Below are 25077 nucleotides of genomic sequence, written 5' to 3'. Positions count from 1 at the left end.
AACTTGTTCGTTAGGGTGTTGGTAAGAACCAAAATCGCATAGCTCGGGAACTTAGGGAGGGTAGTATCAACATTTAATCCACCGCATCTAATACACCCTGCCAATATGTCCGTAGCTGGGGGCAATGCCACAAAAGGTGTGTTAATGTCCCCGGGTCCCCGCATCCCCTCCAAACAGGTGGGATCCCCCCTTACTTCCAGTGTGCAGTGCGCTCAGGAGGTGTAATACCAGTAGTGTAATAATTGAAGTAATGTCCCATTTCCTGCCACATTGCGTGCTGTAGTATTGGCTCGTGTCTGGATATCCGACCATCCCTTTGGGGTGAATGGCCGTTCACATTCTTTCTCCCACCTTAATTGTGCAGATGATTTCGCATGAGTCTGCGTTTTGTTTAAAAAGGTCTATATGTCTGATAGAAGTCTTTTATCAGAGTGTCACGTGATAAGCCATTCTTCGAACGGCAGTAGAGGTCTGCTTGCATGTGGCCGCAGCGATGGCTGTGTGACTCAATGCCTAATTGTCAAATATTGCCAAAACGCCGAGAGGGGCACGCCATAACCTTCCCGAACCTGTTGGAATCCCATTGTTCCATTGGGGTAAAAAAAATTGCCCACTCTCTTACAATGTGCATGCTGCCATGCCATATAATTTTTGTCTGGGAATGCTAGGGGGGAATCAGGATTTCCCATTATAGGAGTCAGTGGCAAAATCCGGGTAGACAGTTTCTTCGAGAGTTGGACTGTGTCCCAAGTGCTTATTGTGGCGCGGAGCACCAGAGATACATACACCAACTGCGGGCAATAGGGCGATTGCCTAATCGATGAAACACCAATGTTTCTCCATTGTGGGTCTAGCCCACTCCACCATGTAACGGAGCTGCGCTGCCTGGTAATAGTGTTTAAGGTGGGGGAGCCCCAGGCCGCCCTCTGTAGTGGACAGATATGTCAGGCTTTTGACAATACGGGCCCTTTTGCCTGCCCATACATAATGCTCTATCAGGTGTTGCAATTTGTTGAGAACATGAGGAGGGGTATCAAAAGTAGGGTTTGCATTATCACAGGCCATTTTGATGAAACAGATTCATGGTATTCACATGGTAGTTGTCGATTCTCAGTTTTTGAGTAAATTCAGAGAACTCCGATTGCTTTGAAAGATTAAACGTTAAGTTTGGGCAATCTCATTTCCTGTATCCTAATTGGCCACATTAAAGCGTGAGCCACCCTAAAGTTCTGACCCCTTCTTTCCTTGGTCGCGTCCCCCTCTTCCTCTCCTATGGCAACCCAGATCTCACCACACTTAAACATCATCACATAACCACATTTTAGAACATATCCTAGTTTCTAGATCTGTGAATGAAATCTAGATCCTTTTGCTTTTGCCTTTCATTGCTAATATGCTGAAAGGAGTTCTAGTTTCAACTGTAACCAACAAAGATATATGAATGCACTAAAAGCAGGCAAAAAATATTGTTATGTGATCCCTTTATGCTTGTTTCTAGTTGGTTTGTTTCCTGAATGCTATTCACCATGATGTGCAGGTTGTACATTTGTAATACCCAAACACTTAGTTAAAGTCAGAAGGCTGTGAGATTTATTTTTATGTACAGATGACCTAGAATTAGTGTTATTATTATATGTGAATTTGCTCAGGCGACATAACCACAATTTTCTTTGATGGGTACATAAACTGACTTAATGTCTAAAAAAAGGTGATCTAATTTGAGGATCACATTGTTAGTGTACATTCGTATTACACTTGGTTTGTCCTCAACTGCTGTTCTAACTCAGTGCGTAAACTACATGGATGCTTTGTTGTTCACCTAATGTTTTCTAGCACTCTCATTCTGGCACTAGTGACACAATTATCTCAGTAATACATTTTCTGTTCCATGTCATAATGCCTTATGTTGTTTCATGTCTTTCGTTGCAGCATGCCATGGTCATTGATTCACGTAATTCTTCTATCTTGCCAAAACGAGGAGCATTACTGAAAATTAATCAGGTAATGTAGCCTACCATTTTGTGTATTTCCATGTCATGATTGCAGCTATTCTTCTTTAGCAATGTTTGACTAGCTTGAAATGTTACTACTTTTTTTTACCCAAGTAAGTTAGTTGTCAGTGTAACCATCTTTGCACAACATCTTAATCTGAAGAAATCTCATGTTAGAAACTGGGGGGCATATCAACAAGGGCTTTATCTCTGCTTTTTTGGCTTTAAAAGCCAAAAAAGGAGAGATAAAACTAACGCCCTATCAACAACAGGGTGCTAACATGCAAATTTGCATGTTAGCACCCTTTTACTCTACGCTTCCCCGTGCATCTCTAATGAGATGCAAAGGGGGCGTTCCAGAGTACAATAATAGGAGAAATGTCGCTAAGCGACATTTCTCCTATTATCAAGAATGTCGCTAACCCTGTTAGAGACAAAAAAAGCAGCGCTAACCACAGTTAACCCTGCTTTTTTACGTCTGGTATTTTTCTGACTTAGCCATGATATCCTATGGAAGGAGGATATCATGGCTAAGTTTGCCTGTCCCTATCAACAAGGTAACATGAGATTATCGCTGGGTTTCCAGCGTGAGGATTTTTATCGCTGATGAGATAAGTGTTGCTAATAGCACGCTATCACGGCGATAAAAATTCACGCTAGCCGGCGATAATTATCCTAGCGCTAAGTGCGCTTAGAGATAATTATCGCCGGTTGTTGTTGATATGCTCCCAAGTCTCTAGAAGTATGCACCCTGTCCAAGTAGGGACCACAATCCTTGTCAGGATAAGCTAGATGCATACTAAAAGATAACCTGTGCTTATCCTCTGGTAGCCTGACACAGAGCAGTCAGGCTCATCTAAAAAGGCAATGTGTAAAGTAATAGTGCAATACATACACATCAACAGAATCTAAACACCACAACAAAACTTCACTTAGGTTTAGGAAAATAGAGAGTATTGTTATGAAAAAATCCAGACCTAAACGACAAAAATCTAATAAGTAGAACCGTAGTGAGGAATTGTTAAAGAATAAACCAAAAATAGTGCTTAGAATTCAATAGCGCTTAGGGGTTGCTTGAGGTCACGCTATACTGGGGTAGATCCAAAGTTCAGGCCGACCGCATTGGAGGGCAGGCAGCTATAGGAATCACGTAGGTCCGCTGATAAAGTTCTCTGGATGGAGTAAGTGTCAACATCGAAGACTCGATGCGAGGGATCGAGGAGGCGCATTGTCGTCCACGATCTTGTGGATGGAGGCAAAGCATCAGTGCCGATCTGCGCAGTCGGTGAAGGTTTTGTCGATGAGCTCCTTTCCAATAGAGCTCTATGTCGTAGCCTAGCTTCGCTGCCTGCCGGCGTCAAGTCGTGCAGTCTGTCGAGACAATAGCGTTGGAACAGTTCCTGCGTCGAATGGCAATGCGTCGATTCCGATTGACAGAAAATCATCACTGCATTGATTTTGATGGTTCTGGACAGCTGGCATCACCTTTCAAGGGCTCAGGACTGGATTGGTACCATTTGGCATGGTAGGACTCACAGATTGCAGATTCCAGGTGCTGTTGCAGAGTTGTGGGACGTCTTTGATCGCCCTGAGACTTCAGAACAGGGGGCAAGCCCTTGGAGTCACTCTGGGTTCAAGTGAGATGGGTCCAGTCCTTATCCTCAGCAGGGCAGAGATCAGCAGGCAGCAGGGCAGCTCAGCAAAGCAGAAAGAGCAGTTTCTTCAGAGCAGCAGTCAGGTAAAGTGGCAGTTGTAGCACAGCACTCTTTACTGCTGGCAGAGTTCTTCCCAGGTCCAGTAGTATACTGTCTTGGTAGAGTCAGAGTCCAGGTACTTATACCCAGTTTTGCCTTTGAAGTGGGATGACTTCAAAAAAGGGTCTTTGAAGTGCACATATGCCCTTTCTTCCCAGCCCTGGCTCGAGTCTTACAGTTGGTGGTAATTGGAACTTTGTGTGGTTAACAGGGCACTGCCTAGTCAGGTGTAAAAGTCAGCCCCTCTCTTCCTGCCCAGGAAGAGCTATCAGAATGCAGATTAATTCAAAGAGTTCTCTGTTACACCTCCCCTTCCTGTGTTTGTGGCTGTATAGAGGGAATGCACAAAGTGTAGCTGTCAGCCAACCCAGACATGTATTGAAGACAGGCTGCAGGCACACAGAGCAGTAAGAGCGGAGAAATGCTCATTTTCTAAAAGTGGTATTTCTAAAATAGTAATGTTAAATCCAGCGTTACCATTAAAGAGGATTTATCATTGACATTCCAAAATATAAAACATGATGCAGCTACTCTTTTCCAATCAGGAATTACAGTGTAAACGTGTTTTAAGGAATTCACAATACAAGCCAATGAGAGGAGTAGATCTCATAGTAGTGAAAAATTAATTTAGCTGTTTGTTACTACCAGGACATGTAACACTTAGATGTACATATCCTACCTTTTAGTTACACAGCACCCTGTCCATGGGGCTATCTAAGGCCTATCTTAGGGATGAGTTATGTGTAATAAAAGGGGAGTTTAAGGCTTGGCAGGTGGTTTTAATTGCAAGTCGAAGTGGCAGTAAACTACACACACAGGCCTTGCAATGAGACCGGTTTGAAAGGCTACATGTGTGGGTGGCACAACCAATGCTGCAGACCCACCAGTAGCATTTAGATTATAGAGCCCAGATACATGGTATACATTCTTCTAGGGAATTATAAGTAAACTAAATATGCCAATCATATGCCAATCATGTATACACCAATGCCATCATATTTAGGGGAGAAGCACATGCACTTTAGAACTGGTGAGCAGTCCTAAGGTCAACAAAATGAATTCAGCAAAAAGAGGAGGAAGGCCAAAAGTCTGGGGTGACCTTCAGAGAGGGCAATTTTCCAAAACCTCACACATGGGTTATGCATAAATATCTGATTGAAATTTTTGAGCACCGTTGTTTCTGTGAGAGATGACACAATTTAGTTCAATGAAATCATCTTTCTCATAACAGAATAATCACCACTTTAGGTTAGCAAGTGAATTTGGGCAAACGGTACTTACCATGGTTATGGCTTCTCCCTTTACAGAGTTAGAAACTAAAATTGGCAAAGCCAATATACCTGGCTCATGTCTGCAAGTGCAACTACAATAACCATTGATCTTAGGTACTCAGTAGCTCTTATTTAAAACAACATTATTGTGCGATGTCAAAAGGATAAATAATACATCCCAAAAAATAGTTCAAAGGTAAAGTGCAATCAATAAAAACAATTATGCATACAATTGATAGGGATCAGAAATATACTGCCTTATACAATCAGATTACATACAAATAGATTTCAATAAAAATCTTATCACTATTATTTCTCAAAATATTTGATGATGATAGCAATTTGTAGCACACACAGCTACTCCAAGGAATGTCCCGGCGCGAGACAGCATAGATCAGAAAGTGTGCAACAGAGGAATAAGCCTGCACAAAAAGCCAGGTTTTCAGTTTTTACTTAAACACTGCCACATCACTCACTGCCCATTACTCCGGAGGAAGCTGATTCCAGGCTGCCAATCACAGATACTTTAAGGACCCTCCTCCTGCGCGCTGAATTCTGGGTATCTCTGCCAACAATTTGTTGAAGGATCTCAACTGTCTAGAAGGATTGTAGAATACAAATCTGGCTCTGCGGTAAGAGGCCCACGATTGATATAGGGCATCGTGCACTAGTACAAGAGCCCTAAATGTGACTCTTTGCCTAGTGGACAGCCAATTTAGTATCAATCAGTAAGGCAAAATCTGTGTTCTCAATGGCACATTCAACAGAAGACAGGATGCCACATTTTGGATCACATGGAGTCTGTCCAACAGGCAGAAAAAAATTCATCAAAAATGTGCCAGGTAGCATGAAATATGGCTAATCATTTTGGTAATCAGTGCTCTGTAGAAGTGGTATTTATCTTGACTTTCAATGCTGAAGAAGAGGCGATTGGCAATAGCAATAAATATGAAATACTGTGCAAATTTGGCAAAATTATATATAAAACATTGCTCCTGCACAGAGAGATATATCTTATCTAGGGCACTAGGAGTGTAGTACAATATCCATTTTGAAAAAAAAACATTCTTTTAAAATTGGCTGCCCGCAGTGCTTGGTGATGCAAGGTGGAAATCACCTGCCATTTGCTTAATGTTATATTTGAATCTGTGGCATTTCTGATTTTGTCTAAAAAGTTGGGGATTGCAAGGGGGTTCACATTTTGATGCAGCACCTTATAACAATGTCTACCACCCCCCAGAGATTTCTTTATATACAAAAAAGGGCTACCAATCCTATGGGGAAGATCATTCACCATGCATGAATGTGTGGGTGTGTTTTTTAAGCTACTTATTTGAGCAAAACTAAACAAGAGTGATAGACTTCTTTTATGAAAAATCGAATCAATTTCCTACCAAGCTTTAAACAATTAATTTGACACAAAATCACCTACTAGATTAAACCCATTTTCGTTCCACCTCCCAATTGATTTCTTTGATATCTCCAAGTCCAAATATAGATACTCTTTTAGGGTGACGGAAAAGTGGCAGTCACCAGTCAGCAGTCCTACTGATTCTTTAAACGGCTGCTCAAGTCGCAGTGGTATTGTCTGTGGTGACTTGTAACTAGCGTTTATTTGAACGTTTTGCTGATTTTAGAAAGACTGGAAGATCAATTCCTGATTCTTTAGTTCTCTTGTCAAGCAAGACATTATTATGGAACACCACATCATAATTAATACGTGTTATGCTATTGAATAAAGTTGCTTGATAATACAATCTAAAATAAGACAAATCTAGACCCCACTGCTCTTTATTTCACTGTAGTGTTTAAAGTTGAATCTGTGAATGTTTATTATTCCATATAAATCAACAAGTTAATCCATAATTTTATTGAAATTAGGCGTAATTCATCTTAATTTGGACATTGGCAAACAGAAATAAAAATGATAGATTTTACATTTTAATAAGAGATACTTGATCATTTAGAGGTAAAGGTAACGAAGCGATTGATTTAGAAAGATACAAACCATCGAAAGGGTAGTAATATAATTTAACTGATATAAATCTAAACAAATTATGGAACAAATATCCCTAGATGACAAATTGTTCATTTAGGAGAGAATTGATGTCTTAGTCTTTCTGGCACTCACATCAGCATTAAATACTAAGATCTTGGACAGTGATTGAGTAATTTTATACCCCTACCCCTGTAAACTCATGGATTCTATCAAATTTATTTTGGAATATTATCTTCCTCTGCTTACAAATAAAGAATAATGTCACCCGTAAACAAATTTTATTTTAGATACTGCTGCTAATGGTGTATGAATTAAATCTGCTTTTGAATTAATACTGATTCTGCCTACTGCATCCCTAAACAAATTTGAAGAATAGTTAAAAACTGTCCAATAACGAGATATAAATATAAATCGTTGGTCCAAGCGCTTATCTCCAGGTTAGACAACGGTAACACCCTTTATCTGGGTGCCCCAAATGCAGTCACCACAAAATTGCAGATTGTACAACACACCGCCGCAAGACTGCTTATGGGAACCCACAATCGCTGCTCGGCAAAACCGGCGCTACACGCCCTCCACTGGTTACCGGTGCAGGAGAGAATTAATTTTAAAGCCCTTTGTGATGCCCATAAGACTCTAGGAGGGAATGGACCTCCTATTATAAAAGCCATGATTCACCCCTACAAGGCCAATCGAAGCCTCCGCTCTGATGAGTTGTATCTAGCATTGGTACCTAGGATTAAGAAGGCCAAAAGTAGCGGCCGACGTTTCTCATATAATGCCACAAAACTATGGAATAGCTTGCTGCTGCATCTCCGTAGGGAACCTAACCATTTAGCATTCCGGAAACAGCTAAAGATGTGGCTCTTTCCTTAGATGGCCTGGCCAACTCCAGTAACCACTTCAGCGCTGGGATGCTCCCAGGTAGTCATGCGCTTTATAAAAGCCAGTTCATTCATTCATTTCATTCATTCAGCTCGACAATTTGTGTTTGTTATAATTGACTTGAATGGAAATACCCAGTTTGAACCCTATGAATGACCTTTTGAGCAATGGGCATCATGCAGGACAATAGAATCTTAGTGAAAAGTTTGTAATTGGACTTCAACAAATGTAACAGCCAGTAGAACTTAGGGTTATTAGGTGGTTTGTTGTTTTTCCACAAACCTAATCACTATGGCTTTCTAAAAGGATGGGGGGGTATTAGTATATAGTACCATTATATAATTTGATTAAAACTTCTGTTTTAAGGTGCGCTCACAGATTCCTCACCTTTAGAAAATTCCCCAGTTGTCTGACTGGATCTGGAAAATCTTGAGCAGTATCTCTATGTGCCGGTATGTGGCATCAATAGGCTGAGTGTCACCGTCATCTGCGCTGGATGTGACGTTCGCTGTGCCTAAATAGATACCACCGTTTCACTCTGACATCAGTTTTTCTGTCTGCACTAACAGTGTGGATCCGGAAAGCTACCTCAGTCACTTTTTGACCTTTTTTGACTTTTTGTTGACCTTTTTTTGAGTGATTTGTTCCCAGTGTGCTAGGAACATATCCCCTAAAATAGCTACAGGTTTGTAATCTTGTGATGAATATCACAGACTGATGTTTGTGTGTTATCCACATTCGGTCTCTCTTTGGTGCCTGGGGTTGGGCCACAACTCCAAGGGCTGCTCCGAATGCAAGTCCATGCATCCGAAGGTGATCTGCGAACGAGCGATAAAGCTCCTGACGTAGCGGCAGAAGAAGGCTCAACGTAGCTCCTTGTCCCACTTCAGAGGAAGTTCTGTGGCCACTGCCCACGACATTCCCACGGACGGTCGTCTTCCAATTTCAACACATCTTCCTCGAAGTCAAGTAAGTCCAAGAAGCACAAGAAGAAGTAGCCTAAGCATTCTTAGGCCTCTGCATCCGAATGGTGTGCTTTGAAGTACTGCACCTGTGGAGTCAGTGTCCGGTCCCGTTCTGCACTTAACCAATTTCCCTCGGAGCGACCCTCACCCCCTCAATAAAATAATTTTACAATGCCATGCATGCCCTATTTTAGCCGAGACTCCCTCTGGTGTGTCTTCAAGCCCCATGAAGTTGAGAGGTTCCCCTGCAAGGTTACTGCCCCCCTCCCATCTCCCCTGACAGCTGCTAGGCCCTCTGGGTCTGCCACCGGATCTGGTATGATGCAGTTATAGGTGCCTCCACCCATCCTTACCCTGGTCCTTCCGATGCCACTGGACAACAAGCCTATTGCCAATATCTGACTGCCAGATTTTGCCACCTTGTTGCTTCTCGACTCCGATAGTACCGTCCAGTCCGTATCCACCTCTGGACTTTCTACCCTTAGGCAGGCCTTCCCACCGTAAGGGGTGGTGGTGAAGAAGGAGGGTATGGACCTTTTGAGTAGGACCGCAACCAAGAAGGCAACTGGTATGAAGAACTGGGTGATACCAGTGGACTGGATCCCTCCCCCTTACACTGGCATGCTTTTCCCTCCAGGCCCTGTTTCGGGGGAAGGCACATCTTTTGCAACTTTGTTGCGAAGGCAGTGGCGATCCTTGACCTACAACTGCCTGCCGCAGAGGTCAAGATCAATGTCTTGCCGTTGATGCGTCACCCGGGGCAAGCTCTGCCGTACCATTGCTCTCCTTTAATGAGGCCCTCACAGACGTTCTTCGGGGGACCTGGGTTAAACCTTGCTCAGGGCTCCTTTGCACTGCATGATTGCCTCAACTGTTAAGGTCAACCCAAATGCACTTCCTCCCACCCCCTAACCACCAGATGGAGACTCCCAGAGACTGGGCACTTTTGAGAAGAGAATCTTTCCTTCCACCAGCTTGGCCATGCGGCGGATGAACACCGCATGCCTCTTGGACCGATATTTACATGCTCTATGGGACTCGTTTGCACAGCTGCTGCCCACGCACCCTGAAGAGGGCCGAGCAATCCTGAACCAACCATTGGAAAAGGATCAGCCAAGTTAATCATGAGGTGTGGACTGAACAGGACATCAGACACTCTAGGAAGGGCTATGGCTTGTACAGTGGCACTTCAGTGCCTCACCTGGTTATGGTCCACTGGGTTCTTGCGGGATGCCCAAGCATTCTTGATAAATGGCACCCGCCCATGTGGCAGCAAAGTGGACACGGCGCTCAAGCAGTATTGTGATAACCTCCAGATCCCTGGGCCTCTCTATGGCTTCACAACCACAAGTCCTTTTGTCCCTTTTGATGATCGCGACTGGGGTCCCCTCCAAGCACGGTTCTCAGCCTTTTTTGTGGCCGGGTGGTAGATCCCACATAGGGTGCAGGAGACAGTCCTAACGTGCTGTCCAGTCCCCGCCCCTCTGGCTGCCACAGCTTCCAAGCAACCGTTAGTGAGCCCTCACCAACCAGCTTGACCATTCTGTTGGTGGCAGGATCAAGGACCACCTGTCCCAATGGACCGAAATCACTTCCAACAAGTGGATGCTGCTACAAATTGCGCAGAGCGCTTATACCCCTCCTCCTTTACCACCACCCCGGAACGGCTTACGGTGGACCATCCCTCCTTGCTTCGTAAGGAAGTGCAGCTTCTTGTGGCCAAAGCAGTGCAAGCGCCATAAGTAGGATGTGTTTGTTATTTATGCTACTTTCTGGTGCTGAAAAGGGACTGAGTCCTCCGCCCCACACTAAATGTGCGCCCTCGCTACTGCTTCCTAAAAAAAGTAGAATTAAAGATGTTCACCTTAGCTCAGGTTCTGTCTGCCCTGGAGACTGGATTTTAGCGTTAGACTTGCAGTATGCTTATATTCACATCCCCGTCCTGCAAGCTAACAGGCGTTAGCTGTGGTTCACAGTAGGCCACAAGCATTTTCAGTTTTCTGTGCTCCCTTTGGCCTCACTGGGTGTTTACTAAAGTAATTATGATGGTTGCAGCAAACCTTCGGAGGTCAGGAGTCCCAGCGATCCCTTACCTAGACTAATGGATGCTGAAGTTAGGCTTTTTCCATACAGTGGTCCCCTGTCCCCCCACTACTACTGCAAACCTCTTGGGGTTTAGCAAACCTCCTCCATTCACCGGGGTTCACTATCAGCATGCCAAAGTCACACCTGCCTCCATCCCAGTCACTCCCTTTCATCTGAGCTATTATGGAAACGGTGCAGTTCCACACCTACAATCCGTAGCTGAGAGTCCAGGACATTCATGCGATTTCTATTTAATGAATTTGTAGAGCGCATGGCTTCCCGAGGGTTTCCCAGCGCTAGCGGGAATACTGACAGCGACAAGCTGAGCCAACGCATAATTAGTGTGGAAAAAGCCAGGTTTTCAGATTTTTCCTAAAGGCCAATTCGTGAGGGGCGGCTCGAATTTCCAGTGGGAGGGCATTCCACAGCCTGGGTATCAGATAGGCAAAGGATCTGCCTCCCCATCTGGCTCTTTTAAGTCTAGTAGTCTTGAGGAGCTGTAGATGGGCAGATCTAAGATGCCTGGCAGGAATGTACCTTGATATAAGGTTCCTCAGTTTTTCCGGTCCAGAGTTGTTAATAGCTCTATGAGCTATGCAAAGAGTTTTAAACTTTACTCAATAGGCAGCCAGTGGAACTGTTTTAGGGCTTCTTCAGCAGAGATGCGGTTGGGAATCTTCAAAAGAAGCCTAGCAGCCGCATTCTGTACCACTTGCAGCCTCCTAGTGACGTACTTAGGTGAACCCAGATAGAGGGAAGTTCCATAGTCCAAACGCGAGATAAGGAGGGATTGTAGCACCTTTTTCCTCAGGTGCTCTGGGATCTTGACTTTTCAACCTCTGTCCCAGTGAGAATGATTCTGAGGCTCTTTCATCCTGCTGGTAAAGCATGCAAAACGGCACATGCGGGCTCTGCACTAGGACCTGAAATCCCAATAGGCGCAGCACCAGAGACTGCAAAAGACCTGCACTGGTGACTAATGAACTTCAATTGGACCAGCAGTAGACCCCTCTCCCTTCCACGCCCGGAACTGACCGTGGTGACCAATGCATCGTTTCTGGGTTGGGTCGGTCACCTGGGAGAGGTGGAGATCAGAAGACTCTGGCGAAGTCCCAACACCACATCAGTCTTCTGGTGCTGACAGGAATTTGCTTGGAATTGAAAGCCTTCCTCGTTTCCATCAAAAGGAGGTTGGTTCAGATGTTCACAGAAAACACCACCGCCATGTGGTATTGCAACAATGAAGGCAGAGTGGGGTCGTGGACCCTGTGCCAGGAGGCCTTGCGCCTCTGGGGCAACAGGACATCTTCCTGGTCGTGCAGCACCTAACAGGATATTTGAACGCCAGGGCAGACAAACTCTGCCGCCGATGCCTTGCGGATCATGAACGGCGTCTACACCCGAGGTGGCGTAAGGTCTCTTCCGAGAATGGGAAGAACGTCTCAATTTATTTTCCACTGCTGAGAACGTGCAATGCCACCTCTCCTGCTCATTGGCATTTTCAGAGCGGCTCTTGCTCTGTGACTCATTCCACTTACACTGCCATCTGGGACTCCTCCTTGCCTTTCTGTCATTACAGCACCTGCCCAAAGTTCTCAAGAAAATTATGACCAATCAGGGTCAAGCCTTCTAGGGGCTCTGGACTGGGCAAGGCAAGTTTGGTATCCCAAACGCCTGAGCATGGGCCTCTGATCAGGCTGCTTTCTTTAGGAGTACCTCCTGTCACTGCAGCATGGGCGGGTCCTGAACCCGAACCTACACACAATTCATATTTATCCATGGGGCTTAAGTATGACAGTTGAATGCCTTTGGTCTTCCTCTCAAGATTTGTGATGTCATCTTGGCAGCTATTCGTCCCTCAACAAAGATTATATATGCCTGCCATTGGGAAAATATTTGTGACTTGGTGCTCCTCCCATTATGGTGACCCACTTTCGGCCCCCTTGTTGGCAGTGTTACTGTTTGCACTGTCTTTACCTCCTCAAGGCCTTGCCTTGGGCGCTGTAAAAAATTAGCTTTCAGCCAAGTCCGCTTTCTTGCAGTTGCCAGATCAGCCCTAGCTGTTTAAGTCACCTGTTGTGACATGTTTTCTTAAGGGCTTGCAACATTTGTTCCCTCCTACCCCTGTCAACTTGCCCGAATTGGACCTTAATTTGGTTCCAATTTTTCTCATGGACTTCCAATTCGGGCCCCTGTATAGCTGTCCGCTCCCGACTCCTAGCTCTTAAGACAGCCTTCTTAGTGGCCTTCACATCAGCCAGGAAGGTCAGTGAGCTTCAAGCTCTTTTATTTAACCCTCCGTACACCAGCTTCTACTCTGACAAACTGGGTCTTTGGACTCGTGCCTCCTTACTTCCAAAGGAAGGACCTCTTTCCATGTCCTACAAAACATCAGATTGCCGATTTTCTTCGCTCCACCTCATCCTTCTAAGGTGAGGAGAATCTCCACCATTTTGGAGCCAAAAGGAGCCCTGTCCTTTTACATTGATCGCACCAAAGCCCACCGGGTGGACAATATTCTCTTTTTTGGATACACTAAACCGAAAAGAGGTGAAGCACTGCAGAAGAGAACCCTCTCTCTATGAGTGAATAGTACTTTGCATTAAAAACTGCTGCACACTAGCTATCAAGCATCTGCATTGGGGCTTCCACCAGGGTCAAGGCCGCTACTGCTGCATTAGCACACGGTGTACCTGTCCTGGACATCTGCTGAGTTGCTATGTGAACCCCGTTCCACACATTCACAAAGCACTGCATTGTTTCGACAGTCAGGTCCTTCAAAATTGACATTTGGCACGTTCGGTCTTCCAGGATATCCTGTTTGAGCCAGTTTGCAGACCCACCTGTAGGAAGGTATTGCTTGGGTATCTATTCTAAGTTGAGGAATCTGCAGTTAGAAGTCTCTATCGGAAAACCTTGGTAATACTTTTTCTGGAATTGACTGTATCTAACTGCAGATTCCTCACCGTTCTGCAAACCTGGCTCTTCACTCTAACATCCTGTTAAATGCTGCACATTGGTCGAATGCCTATTGGAATATTGGAATAATTCTGATGTGCCGCATTGTTTTTGGTGTTGAACTAGTCAGGAAAGAAACTGATGTTGGCGAGCTGCGGTGGTGCCTATATAGGCACTGCGCACATCACTTTCGATGTGGCAACTTATGTCTGATCAAACGCAGCCCCCTGCCACGCGGAGGTACTACACAAGATTTTCTGGATCCAGTCTGACACCTAGGGAATATTCTAAGGTCCGAAATCTGTGGTTAGATAGTCTCTGCAAGAAAATGTGTTACCCAAAGGTAAGTAACTTGTTCTTTATAGATATTATTAATCTGATTAGCCTCCTGGTTTGTCTCTGGATCTGTTATAGCTTGATAAAATTCTTATTAGATCTTACTTTTGTTGACCATGCTAGCAGTTTACTGACATGCTTGCTTTCCTTATACATTCTCTGCTGGAAAGTCTTCTCATTGCATATCTCCTCAGCAAGAAAATAATCCCTAAGATTCTAGCCAATACCCTGAATTTTATTTTGTTCATGATATTTTTTTATCACACAGTCAACTGCTTTTTGTCATTCATGAATTTCCAATAGGCATTGTTTATAAAGCTTGAACTTATGAGCTTTTTTAAAATGCTTCCTAGACTGAGACGATCTGAGCTGAATTTATATTGTTCTGAAAACATGTTGTTATAAAGGTCCTTGTTTCTTGCTTCCAGGCCTGGTTCTTAAAAAGTACCATATCAAAGTGCCACTGAGGAGGAGACCTAGATTGAGCTTCTATCATAATCTCTAGCATAACAGTCAAGTAATCGGAAAAAATGTTGGCCCACATACAAGTCTCTTTTCTCCTGAAATAAAAAAAAATAGATTCCACACGGAGAATTAAAAATATTGTTAGAAGGGGGGAAATCTGAGCGCCATGGGTCAATCAAAACATAATCTTGCTGAAACTATAGCAAAAGTGCTTCCATTTTAGGTTACAGTTGACTTTTCTCTTTTCGTAAGGTTTCTAGCTTCAAGTTTTCTTTTTTAATGTTTTTATTGGTTTGAAAAACATGTAAATCACATTTTGGTTAATTACATACATTTCATCACAGGTACCACATTTGTATATTTAAGGAATCAACAGTAAATCAGCCATTTGCTCCTGTCTCATCTCTATTAGTCTTTCTCATTTCTATTTCCTTGGTAGGCGAAGTACACAGTTCCCCCCTATACATGTTCCATTTGCCCCACTTTTTGTCCCACTTTGTAGGACAACCCCAGGACTTAAACAACTCTTTTTCTGCTATCATACCTTTGTCTAGTTCCTGTGTCCAGCTTTTCGGCAATGGCTCCTCTTCCTCTTCCACTTCATTGCAATTGCCCGTTTTACTAGCAAGTATCCCAGTGTGGTCATTTGTTGCTCCACCTCTGTAAGGTCAGTAGCCTCCCATATATTAAGGAACCCTAATTGTGGTGGGAGGGTAAGCTCTTTACCTAGTGCCCTCTGCATGTGTCTTGTTCCTTTCTCCCATAGAATTTGTATGCGGGGACAGGCCCATATAGTGTTGTAAAAGGTTGCCACCTGACTGCATCGGCAGAGACACATCGCATCTGGTCTGTTCCCTGTTTTTGCTAGCATGATCCCAGTAAGATAGGTTCTATGGAAGATTTTTAATTGAATCAAGTGGAGCCTGAGAGGAATCGCTGCTTCTCTCGGGGGACATCAAACTTGTTTGCCAGTCCTCATCTTTAATTTGCCCTATATTGGCTTGCCGCCTTTCTCGAAGAGTGTGAAATGGATCCGGCATATTATTACATAGCGTCCTATATGTCAACGATACGACTTTCTCGGGCATAGGTTCCGAGAGCAGTCGATCCTCTAAAGGGCAGGACGCCGGTATATTTGCTAGGTCTAAAACTGCTGCCTTAGGGGCATGGCGGACCTGTTGGTAACGCAAGATCTCTCCCTGAGCTAATTCATACTGTTCCTCTAGTTCAGTGAATGTCAATATTTTCCCCTTTTTTATTAGATGGCCTATTGTAGAGATTCAGATGGTATCCCACTTATCAAAGCCCGGCTGGTAACATAGTAATCCTAATTGTTGGGTGGACCATAATGGGGTGGCTTGAGTCAGTCTGTTCGACCAACGGAGGCATCTATTAGCTTGGTGCCATATCTCGACTGTATGGGCTGTTGGGCCCAAGTATCAATCTTTCCGGACTTTCGAGTAGAGGGCTCCTAGGTAGCCCTCCCTGCCCATTTGATATTTGTCCAACAGGTATGCTGGGTCCATCTGCGAGCGGTGCGTCCAATGATTCACTACTATTAATTGTGAGGCCTAATAATATAGTCGCACATCAGGGAGTGTAATACCTCCATCGTGCCAACCCTAGGTCAATTTATGCAATGCTATGCGGGGTGCTCCCCCATCCCATGGTAGAGTTGTAACCTCGCTCTCTAGATTCCTAAAATAGGAGTCGGGACCTAATGCAGACAGTTTTGAAGGAGATCTAAAAACCTGGGAAGCGCTAGCAACTTGAAAAGGGCAGCTGGACCCAGTAAGGAGAGGGGAAGTGACCTCCAATGTTTAATGTCATTACGCAATCTCTCCAGTGGGACGGCCAGGTTCTTGTCGTGAAAGGTCTGGGGATCTGGAGTTATATAAACTCCAAGGTATCGGAATCCTATGGTCGCTATTTCTACCTCACACCCTTGGGGGAGTTTTGGAATCGTACCCTGAATCGCAAAAATCACAGACTTGGTCCAGTTTATCAAATAGCCAAAGTATTTACCAAAGTTTGTAAAAATATTTAGGATTCTGTGCACTGATTTATAGGGTGACGCCAGATACAGCAGGATATCAGCATAGAGAGATATCCTATCTTCTTGTCCTTCCGCCCACTTCAACCCTCAAAGTAGTGGATCTCCCCTCACCCACGAGGCCAGTGGTTCTAGAATTAAAGAGAAAATCAGTGGGGACAGGGGGCATCCCTGTCGGGTGCCTCTCCCTAAGGAGAATGTTCTGGAAACACGATTGTTGACCCTGACTTGGCCCTGTAGGTCGGTATGGAGCAGCTTAACCCAATTCATAAATTTCGGGCCGAAGTGCCGGAGTACGTCAAAGAGATACAGCCATTCTATGGAATCAAACACCTTTTTGACGTCCAGTGATAATACCACTGCGTCCTCCTCTATAAGTTGTTTGCGGCCGAGAACATTATGAAGGCGACTAATGTTTAATGAGGTATTCCGGCCAGGCACAAAGCCCGACTGGTCCACATGGACCAATAATGGGATCCTTGAGATCAAGCGAGACGCCAGAAGTTTTTTCCAGGATTTTCGCTTCTATGTTTATAAGCAATGTCGGTCTGTATGATGCGCAGCTTTCCGCAGGTTTCCCTGGTTTACGAATAACCACAATAGAGGCCAACCTTTGGTCCTCTGGCAGAACTCCTTTTTTGTAGCTCTCATCATACATTTCTCGCTGGTGAGGTGCGACATCTAGCTTCAAGTTTTGTATGAAATTAAAATAGGTGCTAAGAATTATAGGCCCTACAGCATTCATGGCGGTATTACAGGCTGGCTGAGCGCCCCTACATGATCCTCAATAGGGCCGTAGTCTTTAACAAAATTATATTGAAATCATTCCAATGATGTTCCTACTCCTATTCAGCTTCCTAATACATCCCGCTGAACCACTTCTATTTGCCAGTTTACATAAGAGGAGAAGTAGATTAGCCCAACTCTCACAGCAGAGCCGGTTAGCAGCGACTTCAGATTGATTGATTGATTTATTATAGTGATTTTTCTGCAGATAAATCACGTTTTGCTTAACATTTTTCAGCCATCTCAAAATTGAACAATGCTAACATTTGTTTAATATGCCATTTACATTGAAAGTTATAACCTTAGTTAATTGTGTCACTGATTATACTATTAGGAAACATTAATTCAGACCATTGAGTGTCCTTAATCTTCAAATATCTAAACATATACCTTTAGTTACCACTACTTTCACCATTCTAGAATACTGCTTTAAAACCGATATAGAAAGCAGAAATTATCTATGCACTTTACCTAAATCATATACACTATCTAGAAATTGGTAGATCACTTTGTAAGGTTCTGCAGGAAAGTCTAAGTTCATGGCTTTATTTTATTACTTTATTTGAAGGCTTTATATAGCGTAAACAAGACCCTAGAGGATATCTGAGTGCTTTACACATGTAATCCAGCAGAGAACATAATATCAATATTAAATAGTTGAGCTACCGTACAAGATATGGCAGATCCCAGATGAAGGTGGCATCTCCTCAATGATAAGACATATAGATCAAGGACAATAGTATAATATAATAGGGGAGCAGTAATCCTGAGTCTGACAAGCTCAGAGAGATGAGTTCCAGGATCTAAGGAATACATTTGTTCGAGTAGTAGTTTAACTTCTACCTTGAAGGATGTTGTTGAGGGATTCAGTCTGGTGTCCGGGGGAGGAGGGGGGGGGAGGGGGGAGCGAGTTCCAAATTATCGGGGCGATGCAAGAAAAGGCGCTATTGTAGGTTTTCTTTTTAGTGAATCTCTGAGGTTTTAACAGTAAAGTGCTGGTGCTTCTGGGTAGCACTTCCATAGTCCAACCTGGGAATCACTAGTGCTTGGACAGCAGTGTTAAAGTCCTTGGGGGATAGGAAGGGTTTTAATTTTCTTAAGATGTTCATTTGGAGGTTTCCTCCTTTGCTGGGAGAACTAATGTGCTTCTGCATATTAAGGTTCTTGTCGAGAGTTATTCACAGTGATCCCGCAGAGTCAATGACCTGAGGCAGACAGTTGAAGGCTGTTTGTTGCTTCATCCATTTGTTAATGACAGGTGACTGTTTGGGTGTGGCGATCAGGAGGAATTCAGTTTTAGTTTGAGGTGTTTGCATGTCAGCCAATTTTGTTTTTTTTGTATGTTTAAGTTGAGGGCTTTAATGTCTTCAGGGGAGGAGACTTTCAGGTATAATTGGGTGTCATTGGCATACATGTAATAGTGGATGTTGGAAGAGCTCAGAATTACTGTTCGTGGCTCCTCGAACATGTTGAAGAGGGTGGGTAAGAGGGAGGAACCCTGCGGGACCCCCTAAGGTGACTGTGCACATTTAGACTGAATAACCTTGATTTTATTATGTCCGTTTTGGAGAAACAAGCTGAACCAGCTTTGGTCCCTAGTCCCTAAGAGTCCCATTCTATGTTCCAGCAGGTCAATTAAGTAGTCCTGCTTAACTGCATCGAATGAAGAAGGTAGGTTAAGGAGGATAAGGAGGCATTTGTTTTGATCCAACTATTTCAGCGCATCGTCTACTATATGTGTAAGTCCCGATTCAGTACTGTGCCCTGGGCAGTAAACAGATTGAAATTGATCAAGCGGACGGAATTGATCAATATGGTTACATAGTTGTACGTGTATACATTTTCCAAGGAGTTTTGCCAGTATTGAAATGTTGTCGATGGGAGGAACTTATTTCGGTCTTTGTGATCAACCACTGGTTTTTTTTTTTAGGATAGTGGTGACATGCACAGACTTTAGGCAGTCGGAGATTGTGCCTTGAAGTAAAGAGGCATTAATGATCTTGGGTTGAAGAGTGAGTAACGATTGTTTGATCTCATTGAAGAAGTTGGGAGGAAGCAGGTTGCTGAAGTGGTTTGAGGGTTTCAGATCTGCTAGAATTTTGAGAATGGCATTTTCTTCAATGCTTTTGAAAGAGTATCATGAGGCATTGTTTTTGAGGATGTGCTCTGGTCAGCATGATGGTATGACACACCAGGTAGGAGGAGGTTTAGAGTGGGGTGAAAGAGGGCGGTGCCATTTTCTCAAGGAAGAAGGAGGCAAATTCTTCGCAGTTTGGTAACTGACTGGATCCAGGTGTAGAATGGTATGGTAGACCAATTAATTGGAGGTTAACGAGCTCAAACCGTTCTTTTGGTTGGTTTCTGACGAAATTTGCTTTGGAGGTTCTAATGCTTTTGTAATAGGAGTTCCTCAGTGATCTTAGATGCTTGAGGTGTTCAAGGGAAGGTGAGGATCTCTACTTTCGTCTGCTAGTCTTAGGTTTCGTCTTTCAATGTTAAGGCTTCTGTTGTACCATGGTTTAGAGTCTTTGGTGGACAGTCATTTTAGCCGTAAGGTTGCGATTGTGTCTAGAATGTTTTCCATGGAGCTGGTGTAGTGGTTTGTGAGATCTTGGACATCTGACATGTCACCAAGCGGTGAAAGGATGTTATTACTGAGGCATGTCAGTTCATTACTTTGGGTTTCATTAATTGAGCGGTATTTGTTTTCGCTGCTATCGAACTGAGGAATGTGATGCGGAAGTGGTCAGACCAGTCACCGGGTAGGATGCATTCCAGTTGGAGTTGTTGTTTCGCACTGATATGGTCTCTCCCTTGTTATGTGTGAGGCAGTCGCAGAATTGTATTAGTTGAATTCAGCAAGAAAGTATTTAAGGCTGTTAACTAAAGGGTCCTTCGGGTCATTTTTGTGGAGGTTGAAGTCTCCATGCAAGATTTGGGTGCCGTGTTGGCCCGAGTTTGTTGCGAAGATATCTATGATTTCTTCTGTGAAAGAAGGGTTATCTCAAGGCGGGTGATAGATTGTGTGTAATTTGCATAGTGGTCTGATGTTGCATGCAATATATATGCACAGGTATTCGCATTAGGGTAGAATAGGGAATTGAGAGTGTTTAACTGAGAGGCTGTTGCATTAAATGCAGGCAATGCCTTCACCTGATCTATTGGCTCGGTCAGATCTGGTGATGTTGTAGTTAGGAAGGACTAGTATGTCCAAGATAGGTGCAGAGGAAGCATTTAGCCATGTTTCGGTCAAGAAAAGGAGGTCGAGGTTGTGTGCAAGGATAAAGTCGGCGATATCCACTGCATGTCTTGCAGCCGATCTGAAATTGAGTAGCATGCATTTCAGATAGGATTTGACTCTGGTAGGGGAGGTCTGAGTGAGGGTAATCCACTTAAGGTTGTATTTGTTTACCGCTCTGTGGTTGGGCTTTGAGTTTTTTGTATTGTTTCACTGGAATGGGTTGGATTTGGCCCGGAGTGTATATGTTCTCAAAGTGTGATGAGTTGTAGGATAGGAGGAGAGAGTGGACATCGTTGTCAGAAAGTGAATCAAATAGTCTAAAGGGCTGAGTGGTGGCATTGGGGTAAGGAAGAGTTCTAAATCTCAAATACAGGAAATTCGAGGTAGGTGAGATTCTGTTGGTAGGGAAGTGACATGGAGCCGTTGTTGGTGAGATGGCCATGAGTGTGGCTATTGGTTCTCAAATTCCTGATTGGCAACCGGTTAATAGTAGAATCTGTGGTGATGTGGATAAGGTTTTGTATCTCTGCCTTGAGTTGAAAGTTTTGTGTAATCTCATCCAGTCTAGATGTTAGTGAGTTGTGGGAACAAATTGTCGGGTCTTGGAGCAGGGGGAGAGGTGGAGGGGGTGTTGATGCTTGTGGTAGTGGAGTATTGTTGGCTAGGGGAAGCCAGTGGCTGACACGTTGAGTTGGAGGAAGGTGGAGTCTCTGAGCCTGTTGGTGACGAACTTGAGATCAGGATAAGAAGGGGTTCTAGGAACCTGTTGCTGGGTGGTATAGGGGATTCGGATTCTGGCGGTGTCATAGGTTGAGGTGTGGAGGGGATCAGAGGTCCAGTCAGGGAGAAGTAAAGTTGTCTATGGCTAGGTATCTCTGGAGTAGCTACTTTGGGTGTGGGATGTGGCTGTAGTTCGGTGTGGGGATTGATAGAGGGGGGCTATGATCCCCCTGGTGAAGTAGCTGAGTTAGTATAGCCTGCAGAGTTAGGAAGGGCTTGAGGTGGGGTGGTTACAGACATTGCACCCTCATTTTTGAGGAGAGGAAAAAAGTTCTCAAATAATACAAGGTTACGATCAGATGATTGAATGGCGATAATCCCATTGTAGATGGAGATGGCTGCTTCTACTCGATAAACCAATGAGGGATCTATCTAGAGTCTTAGACCAGAAGGAGTTTTTCTGGATGCAGAGAATCCACATCGCTCGTTGAGCAGGTAAAGAGCTTTGACTATTTAGAAGTCAATCTCACTGATAATTTATCCTGGGATCTCCAGCTTGATAAAAGTTAAAACCATTTTCCAACATAGAACAGCAGCTATCCTGAAAAAGTTTGTCAATATCAAGTTGGACTGTTTCCCCAGTCCTTGAAGTATACAGAGCAGTGGCCTTTGATGGGGCCTTGTATGGGGCAGAAATATGGGGCTATGTGGATGTCATCCAGTTGATTCAATTGGAAAATTCAGCTATACCAAATAGAACACCTTTGATAACCGTAAGGTGGGTCCTGAACCTAAAAAGGATAATGACATTGCACGCCTAAGAATTTTGAATTATTGGGTTCGAATCTGGGAAATTCCTCAACTGGTTTCCTACAGAGCTGCCCTTGACGAGCTAATCGCCTTGTATAAAAGTTGTTCCACACCATGGTTGAGGGCAGTAAAAGCTCTTTGTGGGATGCTAAAAATGGAGGATGTATGGAATGAGCCACGCTAAATGGAAAGAAGCATTTCCTAGTGGGTTAAGGGCATATACTGGGACCATATCCTTTTGGAAGAGTGGCGTGAGCTGAGGCCTGATGGTTTGATTGTCCCATAAATGTAGCCCCAGGTTTGAAGTATTCTTGGATAGAATCCGTCTCATTAAGGTTATGATCCTCTACATCCACTTTAGAATTGGGACAATGGCATTTAAGGTGCTCACAGCAAAGTGGGACAAGAATAGAGACACAGTGGGGTGGATGCCCCTTCTGTCATATTCTGGAAAAATAACATTTTTTATTTTTCTGCCCCAGATATTACAACCCGAGACCCAAGTGGATTTTTCCACTATATTTGTCCCTGGGTGTTAGGCAGTATTTGGAGGCATTTACGATCTAACCCTGTGAAATATGTGCTGTACTGTCCATCTCTAGGTGATTGGTTTTTGCATGTTAAATGCACAATGGTGGTGGAAACTGGAGGTGGTAACATGGCTCCCTCTACTGCATGGGCTGCTTTTTATGGTTGGAGGCAGAATTAAAATGGGCTATGCTTAATCATCTATCTTTTTTTGTTGTGGAAATACCGGGCATTGGTGCACTTCTATATAAAGTGACTAGTGCAACAGTCCTATAAGCACAAGTAGAAAATAAGTAGAAAAGCTAGACATTTATAAAATGCAACAGTCATGTATAAATCACAACTCCTAAAACTGCATCAGACTGAGAAGCATAAGGAGCTGGACCGGTATAAACTGACTAGTACAGCAGTCATGTAAACAAAGCATAAGCGAAAAAGCCACTCATGAAAGTCAAATGTCAACAAATACAATATTCTCTTGGACAGACTGTGCCCAAGAGTGTGTCACACAATGGGCCTTTTATATTCTGTTATATGCTAGATCCATTTGCCCCAAAAGTCTATTTCTGTTGTCCAGGAGCTGCCATCCACATTCCTATCCACTTCCCAGCTTTGTATCCATTCATTACAGATCCCACCTCATCTGCGGTACATTGCTAAACAAACTTTGCATGGTATAATCAAGACCCACGTGGTATTTGAGGGATCCCACATGGGCTCATGCACTTTATGATTATTAAACTTCACCTATGAGCAGTATTCAGGCTTGAATTAACAATGGGGCCTCCTCTAGGGGTTCTGCTTTGGGGGCCACCGTAGTCGCACAAAGCTAAGTGAGCCGGGGTTTACCTCCCCAGATTGTGTACACAGAAAATAGTTTCATAAATACTTCCGGTATCCTGTGTTATAACCTCCAGCAGCAGAGGCACACTTTAGTATAGTGAAATAAATATTGTAAAAAGTGTGCCTGAGGTGCAAAAATAGAAGGGGGTGGCATAGCAGTGCTTTGCAGCTTCCAGGCCCTTGCAAACAATATTTTTAAATGTGCGCCTGAATGTTGGGGAGCAACAGACAAGGGAGTGGTTGAGTAACTAGAGAGAGGGCATGGGAGAGAGCGAGAAAGAAAAATAAAGAGCGAGTGACTCTACTTTCAGAATGTTTCTATTTGTGAAATAGCCATAGGTAGATACCAAGGGTTATCGGCAGCCTTCTCAAGCAGTTCCTGAAGCCAGCTGAACCACAGTGGCTAATGGCTTAAAAAGCTGTCCAAAAGCTTCTTCCTCTCTATGCATGTCTGTATATATGTGTGTGGTATGTGGTGACTACTTCTCGCCAGATAGCTAAAGCTGTCTGTAGGTGAGACCTTAAAATGGCCATACAGCAGTACCTTATGGCAGACCCCATCATGAATTATCTTACTCTCCACCTTCTAATAGAGGGCAGTTGAATGGTATGTGCATGTCATCTGCTAAAGGAGCCAAACAGCGTGGGCAAGTTTGTGTTACCTCCAGATTCACCTTAGCGGCGGCCAGCACAGATCGCAGAGGGGAGGAAGCAGGGAAAGCAGCTATACATTTTTTTTTTTAAACGTACATTTTCGCCTCTTCCTCACCGCGTCTCTCCTCCGTAGTCCTTCATGCGCTCGGCCACAGGAAGCACACCCAGGCTCCTAGTCAGCCAAATCGCAACGCTGCCGTAGCAGCGTTGTGATTGGGTTGAGTGCCCTGTTTCAGCACTCAGACGCTGACTGGAGGCCTGGGCATGTTCTCCATGTTGACTGTAATGTAGCCTGCAAGGAGAACATGCGAAGTGCACAAGATTGTTTTGGGCGGCCCGGGAGGGCAATCTAAGCAGTCATCACGCACTTTAGTAGGGTGCTACCACTCCTCCTCTGCCCCCGCCCCTTACACAAAGCTATCATGAAATGATAATGCAAGTTATTATAATTTTATCTTTTCTGTGTTTCACTGCAAAAAAGCAGTGGGGCGACGCTCCTCCACCTTAGCGGAGGAGCCGCCACTGCCTTAGCTCTTCTTGCCAGGGACCAATATACCCTGTGAATTGAATAAAAGTGGTTTCACTTTAACCCAGCGGACTGTACACTACACTAAAGCAAACCTGAAGATACTTGCCAGTTTTCTGCCAGGCTGTCATCTGGTAACCATTTCTGCCACACCATGCAAAGAGAATACATTGTCAGCTCTTTAGGCTTTACTATACTCCCTATAAC

At 44.1% G+C, this 25077-nt stretch overlaps 1 protein-coding gene across 1 annotated transcript in view; it reads left to right on the top strand.

Annotated features, from left to right (window-relative positions):
* SAMM50 (SAMM50 sorting and assembly machinery component) overlaps window positions 1–25077 on the top strand; it is a 252099-nt gene that overhangs the window by 130613 nt on the left and 96409 nt on the right. The window contains exon 9 of the mRNA XM_085652463.1: window positions 1930–2001. Coding sequence (XP_085508589.1) covers window positions 1930–2001 — 72 coding nt within the window. The remainder of the gene's footprint in view (window positions 1–1929; window positions 2002–25077) is intronic.

Source organism: Triturus cristatus, chromosome 4_1 (assembly GCF_964204655.1).
Source record: "Triturus cristatus chromosome 4_1, aTriCri1.1, whole genome shotgun sequence".
Taxonomy (NCBI): domain Eukaryota; kingdom Metazoa; phylum Chordata; class Amphibia; order Caudata; family Salamandridae; genus Triturus; species Triturus cristatus.
The sequence above is the reverse complement of the archived record's forward strand: the minus strand, read 5'-3'. Positions and strand labels throughout refer to the sequence as shown.